General features: G+C 44.3%; 1 protein-coding gene across 1 annotated transcript in view; it reads left to right on the top strand.

The window, feature by feature from the left end:
- Positions 1-4801: 4801 nt before the first annotated feature.
- Positions 4802-9351, top strand: part of LOC134465855 (ubiquitin-conjugating enzyme E2 R1) — a 12292-nt gene continuing 7742 nt past the window's right edge. The window contains exons 1-2 of the mRNA XM_063219755.1: positions 4802-5532; positions 7205-7291. Of these exons, the coding sequence (XP_063075825.1) occupies positions 5347-5532; positions 7205-7291 (273 nt within the window). The 5' untranslated portion in view covers positions 4802-5346. The remainder of the gene's footprint in view (positions 5533-7204; positions 7292-9351) is intronic.

Here is a 9351-nt window from a genome sequence, read left to right as displayed (position 1 = left end):
TTTCCACCTGGGATATCCCCGTTTGGGTCTGGGACATGCCTGCTTTGGTATGTGATGTGTTGGCCAGGGAATGGATCTGTCTCTTTTGGCCTGGCATATATGCCTTCCTGTGCGGTGAGGTGAGGTGAGCTTGGTGGCGGTGAGGGTGGAGGTGGAGGTGGTGGTGGAGATGGAAGTGTTTGGTGTGGAGGTGTGTGGTGTGTGACTGGTCCTCAAGCAGCAGCTGTCTTCAGCCCCACAGCCCTCACAACTCAATGACCCCCCTCCACCCCCCACCCCCCAGTAAGATGACCTCAAAATGGAGCACAAGGCTGAACAGCTGGAGATCCGTGGACCAAGACTTACTGTGTGTGTGTGTGTGTGTGTGTGTGTGTGTGTGTGTGTGTGTGTGTGTGTGTGTGTGTGTGTGTGAGTGAGTGTGTGTGTGTGCGTGCGTGCGTGCGTGCGTGCGTGCGTGCGTGCGTGCGTGCGTGCGTGCGTGCGTGTGTGTGTGTGTGCGTGCGTGTGTGTGTGTGTGTGTGTGTATGTTCAATATACTATATGTATGTGGTTATGTGTATATGTACCCACATATACAAAGTTGTGTGTGTGTGTGTGTGTGTGCCTGTCAATGTCAGTCAGAGCATAAGAGCACAACTACTAGAGAGTCTTGCCCACTACAGGCCTGAAACCAGAGAAGTATCCTGCAGCCCTCCAGCCTACAGCCTGGTAATGCACAGATGGCTAGCAGTTAACATTGAGTCCTATGAGACCAGTTAGCCACCAGCTGGTCTCATAGGACTCAATGTTAACTGCGGGCTTGGAGGTAAAATTTGCACTGCCATACCCCGAGAACGGTTGAAAGTACAGGAGAAAGGTACAATTCAATTATTTAACTCAAGGGGAGGTGTACAATAAGCTTATTTCCAAAAATGGGACAGTATCACTTTAAGGAGAGATGGCCTGACACCTTAAGACTAGTTACCCCAGATGAAGACATTTCAGACATACAGTATTTTCAAATACTTTTTAACAGCGTTGCAAACTTAGCAAATATCATGACCTGGCCTGGCTTTTCTTTAAAGGATATGTTTTTTCGTCTTTTTGACTTTATTTATGATACTGCAGTGAAGACGGTGACAGGAAGCAAGTGGGGGGAGAGAGACGGGGAAGGGCCGGCAAAGGACCCGGGAATCGAACCCGGGTCGGCCGCATAGCAGACGAGTGCCCGACCGTTAGGCCACGGTAGGGCCTGGCCTGGCTTTTGAACCATATTTCACATGTTCAGCAGGCGCCGCATGTGTGGAGGGAAGCCTATGAGTGTGTCTGACTATATGTGGAGGTCCTTTAATTGCCACAGATGAAGTAGTGCACGCACGCCAGTGTTGCCAGATGCAAATGTGGGGGAAAAAAACACAATGCACAAGTTTTCATCCCTGGTCAAATGGGGTTACACCGCACACACACCCAAAAGGGACCAGACATGGAAAAGAACTGTGAATTTTAAAGCACACATGTCTGCACACTTTAATCATTTTCAGACCCAGTTCAAGTCTGACTGAAGACAGCTCCATGGTGTTGTCGTCCATGGCATGGCATTGATAAAGACATACTTAGAGATGTCTTGTGCACAAAGATTAAAAAGAAATCTATACCTAGTGTCTTTTGTATTTTTCATTCATTTTATTGCAGAAAACTGTTGAGACAGCCCCAACAATGTCAACTTTTCTTGACCATAAATGTTTATGATATTGACATGATCATGTTTATGACTTGTTCGGGTCAAAGACGTCCAACATGACACTGTCCTTCAGTGCTAACGGATGCTTTTGCTTACTGTAACTGTGAAAAACATGACATTTCAAAACAATTTTTTAAAAAGTCAATGCATGAAAGCCAAGCCAAAAAAATAATAATAAAAAAAATTCTTTTTTTGCATTTACAGTAAGCAAAAGTATCCGTTGCACTGAAGGACATGTTGGACGTCTTTGAGCCATTCATGAGTGTCATGACACTGTCCTGACACTATTATGACACTTATGTCAACCATATGACTCCAGCGTCAAGTGAAGTGTTGCCCTCTGGTCTTACTGTAGTGTTGAGAAAAGGCACTTGTGTGTTCTTGGAAGTTCCACTGGGATTTTAGCCTTGCTCCTCCCCACAGCACACTGTAGTCCAACCTGGTCAGAGGTGTCAAAAGTAAAAATTTAATAAAAAAAAGAAACCGTTTTCTTCCAACACAGGTAACTTATCTGACTAACCATCGGCGCCAACCTACTGTATCTAAGGATTGGTCAAAAGTCTCTCTCTGCTCTTCCTTCTTACAAAGTCGTCCACTAACACATGGAAGTTGAGCTGTGGAACAAACTGAAGGAACTGATTTCCACCAAAGGAGTCCCTCATTTGAAATTGTTTGAATTGATTTGTTATTTTAATGCAACTGACGCCATGCAACAGGACGCGCTTGTAGAAGAGATTTTTAATCTCAATAAGAAATCATAAACAACAAAAAGATGAAAACAAATATGCTAGTGTAAGCGTACATATTGTGATTATTTACTTGACTCTACCAAAGACAATAGTTTTCCTCAAGCAGAATAAAATGATAAGCAGGCAGTAGGCCTATTTGGCAGACACTTTTATCCAAAGCCACTTAATCAAGGTCATATTCATAGCATAATTGCAGATACACTGTGCACAGGAAATAGGTGTAAATACCAAGTGGGGTTATTTTTATTTCATTTTTTATTTTTTGTTTGTTTGTTTGGTAACACTTTATTTTAGGGATACATCTATTAGCACTAATACATACAATATCCCTGTATAAGTAACTTGTAAGGCATGTACAAAGCAAAATCAAACATGTGTTAGGCATGTATTCACAATATGTCTTGTTCATGCACAATAAGTTATTTATTACCAATTTAACCTTAGTAAGGACCTAGTAGGCCTTAGCGTTTGCTTAGTACATGCCTTACAAGTTATTTATGCAGGCATTAATATTGTATGTAGTGCTAATAGATGTATCCCTAAAATAAAGTGTTACGGTTTGTTTTGGTTCAGGCAAGAGATCATGACACCATTTCACATGAATAGCCAGGCCTACATTACATTTAGCAGCTGCTTCTAACCAGAGTGGCTTACAAAGAGGACATTCAGGCAGAGTGGGGTCAATGAGGGTGCAGCAGTACACAAGCACCGTAATGTAGAGAGGATACAGTAGAGAGCACGTAATACTGACATGATGTCAATGGCCTATTTGCAAAGACCATGTGGACACTTTGACAGCCTAATCCATCGATCTATCTCTTCTCTTCTTTTTTGGGATCTTTATGTGGTTTCTTGGGTTTCAGCTATTCTCCAAACTTACCATAAAATAACTTATAGACCTCAGAAAGAGTCACAGCATGTGTCTAATTTAACAATATTTAATTACAACAAACTAAAGAATAAACAAATTAATATTTATATGGTTTAATTACAAGTATTGGCAGAGCTCCAGAGTTCCAACCTGGGGCCTATAAGAAACTGGCTCAGGAGTAAACCAAGTTAAGTTAAGGACCTGGCTTACTCCTGAGCCAGCGTCTTAGTATAACCCTCAGGCCCATAGCGTAGTATACCCCTCAGGCCCATAGCGTCTTATTACCCCTCAGGCCCATAGCGTAGTGTACCCCTCAGACCCATAGCGTCTTAATACCCCTCAGACCCATAGCGTCTTAATACCCCTCAGAAACCAAGTTAAGTTAAGGACCTGGTTTACTCCTGAGCCAGCGTCTTAGTATACCCCTCAGGCCCATAGCGTCTTAGTATACCCCTCAGGCCCATAGCGTCTTAATACCCCTCAGACCCATAGCGTCTTAGTATACCCCTCAGACCCATAGCATAGTATACCCCTCAGACCCATAGCGTCTTAGTATACCCCTCAGACCCATAGCGTCTTAGTGTACCCCTCAGACCCATAGCGTCTTAGTGTACCCCTCAGACCCATACAACAGCAGACTGCTTAGTATACCCCTCAACCCCCAAGACCCATACAACAACAGACCAAAAGCTGCTCCATGGCCCACAGTTCCATGAGGTGTCATTGCAGGTTCCATTGTTCTGGTCTACCTCTTTTGCCTCTTACCTGTCTGTTGATGTCGCCCATGATATTGATATTGATAAGGAAAACACATACAGTGCCTACTAGATGTTAATATTTCCAGTTAATCACATACTTCCGCAATGGAGGTATGGATGATGAGTCCACAAAACAAAAACACAACAACACAGGACAACCATGGCCATTGGCCATAGCCATCTCCATAGCCCTTATCTCTCACACACACACACACACACACACATTATTTTAATCATTTCAAAACAAAATATAGGTTCATTAGGCCTACTTGTGTTTTTGTACTTCTATTACTTTTACTTTTTACATTACATTAATCCTAATGTAATATCTTCATTCAACAAAGACCGTAAAGCGCTCCATTTGACCTAGAGTAGACCAGACCCAATTTGGACAAAGAATATTTAGGCCCGCTCAATTAGACTACCAAACTTTGGAAATGTAATCACCTTAAATTATTTGAGTTTAATTTGAGGAACTGTATTTGTTTCATTCAGCATTTCACCACTACAACTCAACATAGCCTGTGCTGTGTCTGTGGCTTCAGTGAAACAAAGAAATAGCAGCTGTTGAGGTCTGACAATGGGAGCTGGCGTATTAAACCTCATTTCCCATATTGCAAAGCGGCCGTTGTTGACCAATGGGAATGGAGGAAAGAAATATATCAAGCCGACACACCTGCGTCGACTCAGATGTCTCTAATTACTCAACGGGAATAGTTGTTCCTTCAGTCTGTTTTTTGTTCATCGCGTAAGGCCTTATGCAGTTGTGCAGATAAGGCTTCAGTTTATCTATCCACATTTGTTTTCTGTAATTTAAACACAGTTTTGTTTGATCGGTTGCTAGCTGGCTAGCTCTGATCGCCTTGGAAAAGTAATCGTTTCGCTGATACTGTTAGCCTAGCTAATTATCCTGCGAAGAGATCATAGAGCTGTAGGTTCTTTTAGCCATTTATTTTCATGGACACCAGGCCAACTAATTGGCCTTTGTTCAGTAAATCCAAAATCATTTTTTGACTCACACGGACAGCTACTTCAGTGACATTTCAGGCGCTGTATTTTCCGAGCTTTGCCTTCTTAGCTCGTATTATACCCAAAGGAGAAGTCCAAACAAACAAAGAAGGTTTTGTACAGAGGCTAGGTTAGCTAGCAAAATATTGCTGGCTGGCTAGCTGGCTTGCTAGCTACGTTAGCTAAACAGTGCAGTTGCATTGATTCAAAGTTAGATAATCAGCCGAATATCTTCCAAAGATGGCTCAACACAGTACTTCTCAGGTTGCTAGCTCGCAAAAAGCTTTAATGCTTGAAATGAAAAGTCTTCAAGAGGAACCTGTCGAAGGATTCAAAATAACACTGGTGGACGAAGCTGACATGTACAACTGGGAAGTAGCCATTTTCGGACCCCCCAACACACATTACGAAGGAGGATATTTTAAGGTAACTTAAATCAAGTTCTTTTATAAATAACTTAAATGTGATTTTCAGTGTCAAACCGCTTGCTGGTCTGGCATTCCCCTATATATAGATGCCAGAAGCTAGCTGTTTTCACTTACTATATATAGCAGGCTAATGTAGCTTGCTATCTGGCTTCCAAAGCTTTGTGGCCAGTTGCTTGGTTGACAGGATATCAGTCCTGTTTTTCAAAATAGCCAACGGTAACCTTGCTTAATTTTTAGTATTCAATTACATGTCCCTTCCACTGAACCTTAACTCTTTTGATTATGCTGTAATCGTAGTCACTTTCAAGAGAGCTTCGCTTGTCAGTAAAGCTGTCAAAGATCTCCTGCCTTTGTTCTGGTGTTTTTAGCACAGTGCTCAACAAAAGAATAACTTAGCTATTAAGTCGACTACCAGGAAGCATGTCACCCTGATCCTTCGCTTGTTTTTGTCTGCTTGCACATCCAGTGCGCTGTTTTCCACGGTCTGGATAGATAGTCCTTGTTGTTATTTAAGTGCATTTTCATCGTCCCATAATTTCCAACCTGAATTTGTGACTAGAGAAACGGTTGTCAGAATCGTTTTGATCAGCGTTCTCATTGTTGAAACACTAGCCCTTGACATACAACCAGCTCCTGATTGAAAACAAAAGACCTGTATGGAAACATAACTGTTGACAGCAAATCAGGTTAACACTTTCTTTTGGCATCAGCATTCAAACTGGCCCAATTCTCCTGTACACCGTTGGAACAGATGCTGGAATGTTGTTTCCGTGGGATTAGAGAAAGTAGGCCATAACGAGGGAAGTTCAGATCCCTCCTTTGTTTACTTTTAGCTGCACATTGGACTTGGCAGGTTCGGTAATGTCAACTGTGTGTGTGTGTGTGTGTGTGTGTGTGTGTGTGTGTGTGTGTGTGTGTGTGTGTGTGGTGTCGGAGCAGGCCGTCTTGCCCAGAGCTGAATAACTCCACCGGGCTGAGACCTATCCCGGGAGGCCCAAATTAAGGGCCTCTGATAGCTTTGGCTGGGCCCAGGACAACGTCGTCTGAAAGACACCCCAACGTAAAATGTTAAATGTAAAATGTTATGAGAACCCAATTCTGGGGCCCCCGCTGTCCCTGGGCCCGGGACAACTGTCCCCTTTGTCCCCCTCTGTCGGCTTCCCTGGGCCCAGTGACATGTGATGTGGCCAGAGCCATTTATATTGCTTCCGAACCTGACCCCCGAGAGAGAGAGAGAGAGAGAGAGAGAGAGAGAGAGAGAGAGAGAGAGAGAGAGAGAGAGAGCGCTTTAAAGAGCATTTGCCCCTGCACACACTAACCCACTTTTTAGAAACGACACTCATTCGTTTTAACATATGTGCTTTAATTTGCCAGAGTAACACCATTTTTTCCACATAAATGTTAGTACATGTACATGTGAAAATGTGTTGTTGTTGTTTAAGTGGCTGCTGTGCTTGAGGGGGTTGGAGGAGGTGTCCTGGCTGGTTGTTTTGCCTGAAACCTGGTTGGACTGGAATGGGAACAGCTGTGTTGTTTATCAGGAACTCTGACGAAACTCACGTTTTGTGTGTGTGTGTGTGTGTGTGTGTGTGTGTGTGTGTGTGTGTGTGTGTGTGTGTGCTTGCTTGTGTCTGTCTGTGTGTTTGTGTCTGTCTGCCCTTTGCCTCCAGGCCAGAATCAAGTTCCCCATCGATTATCCATATTCTCCACCAGCCTTCCGTTTCCTCACCAAAATGTGGCACCCCAACATCTATGAGGTAAGATCAACACCTGACACACACACACGAGCTCACACACACACAAGCTTACTTGTGATGGCTTATGTTAAGTATTTTAATCATTGTCCTGTCAACAGGCCTCTAAATAAAATGTAAAAAAAATCCACTGCTAGCCAAACTTGGTTGGGTAGAACTTCATCCAACTTCAACTTCACACACTCACTAATGGGTCCAGAGTGGCTCGTAAGTTGGTCTTTTCTACCAGCCAAGCGGACATTTCACCAGCACTTGGTTAGGTTAGGTGTCTTTATTAGTCTCCACGAAGGAGAAATTTGCTTTGGAGACAGGGAGGTTGCTGCATCATAACACATAAAACACATCTGGAGACATGACGCCAACACAGAAAAACAAACAAGAGTAAAACGATAGAATTCACTCACAAGAAAAACGGTGTACATGCTCAGCCGGTTGGCTGGTGTTAATTTAGAGCCCTGCCTGCCAGGCAAGCAACATGTACACCCCCTGCTGTTGGAATCTCCACAGGAGGGAAACGACAAACCCAAAACGGTGTCAAAACAACACTGCCTTATTTCCCCATAAGCTACTATTAAGCCTGTGGGTTAGCCCAGAGCTTGTTTTTTGCTCAGGCGATGAGCTGAACTTGCTGTCTCCGTGGCGCTGTGCTGTGCTGGGTAGGACCCGGGCAGGTGTTAGTCATAGGGGTGGGGTGGAAAGAAGTGTGTGTGTGTGTGTGTGTGTGTGTGTGTGTGTGTGTGTGTGTGTGTGTGTGTGTGTGTGTGTGTGTGTGTGTGTGTGTGTGTGTGTGTGTGTGTGTGTGTGTGTGTGTGTGTGTGTGTGTGTGTGTGTGTGAAGAGGGCCGGGGTGGATGACTCGGTGTGCGTGTGAGGTGCTGTTCAAGCACGTTGCTCTCCATCTAGAGCAGTGGTTCTCAACATTTTTTGAACAAACAAACACCCTCTTCACCTCAACATAAGCCTGTCAACAGCCTGTCAACTTGGGTATTAAAAATAAATGGAGTAATGCCTCCCAATGGTTATTGAACAACACTCCCCCCCCCCTTCTCAGCTGTACCCTTGTCAACACCCCCCTAGGGCTCACTGATGCCCCCTGGGGGGGCTGTAGCACCCCTGTTGAGAAACACTACTCTAGCTAGTGGCCGTGTGAGGCCTAGTGGTTGCCTGCTTGGGTCGGGGAGTGCAGGAACCAGGAGCACCCAGGGCAGAGCCTAGACCCTTAAGCTGGTCGACTCAAACACGGCCACAGTGGGAGGCCTAGCTGGCTGCCTGGTGGGGTCGGGGAGTGCAGACACCAGAAACCCAGACTAGGAAGCAGAACACAGCCGCGGGGAGGCTCTGCTCAATGACGACAGGTGCTTACCTGTCACACCTGCCGAGTGTTGGTTTTGAGGTGTACACACACACACACCCGCTCTCTCTCTCTCTCTCTCTCTCTCTCTCTCTCTCTCTCTCTCTCTCTCTCTCTCTCTCTCTCTCTCTCTCTCTTCTCTCTTCTCTCTCTCTCTCTCTCTCTCTCTCTCTCTCTCGTCATTCTCTCTCTCTCTCTCGTCATTCTCTCTCTCTCTCGTCATTATCATGTCTGAAATTAGAGCATTGGGCAAAACCAGACTTGCACAGTCATGCTCAGCTTTGTCAGATGTAACAAGGCTACTGGAAGCAGGAAGCCAATGAAGTATTATATATGGTAATTGGTTCATATGATATTAGCACACTTTAAACACTAGTCTATAGAACATTGCAACAATGCTTAATACACTTCCTTGACGCTGTAATGAGGTGTTAGAGAGAGTTGTATATCATTCATTGTGATTTTACGGCACACATGGCTTGGCGATATGACTAAACATAATTAACTAGCTAATTAATTAGCTAATATATAATTTAGCAACATTTTGGCATGCTAATGATGAAGTCCGGGTGGGGAGCGGGGTCTGTTTATTCAAAGAAGGCGGAGTACCACTGCCCTAAAGGAACCATGGAACATTACTCCTGATTGGCTTCTGCTGGTGTTCCTGTGATGACGATTGGCTAGTGTTGCAGAGCCTCTGATTGTGATTGGTT

The sequence above is a fragment of the Engraulis encrasicolus genome, chromosome 16, assembly GCF_034702125.1.
Source record: "Engraulis encrasicolus isolate BLACKSEA-1 chromosome 16, IST_EnEncr_1.0, whole genome shotgun sequence".
Classification (NCBI taxonomy): domain Eukaryota; kingdom Metazoa; phylum Chordata; class Actinopteri; order Clupeiformes; family Engraulidae; genus Engraulis; species Engraulis encrasicolus.
Note: the sequence above shows the minus strand (reverse complement) of the source record. Positions and strands in the feature narration are given on the sequence as shown.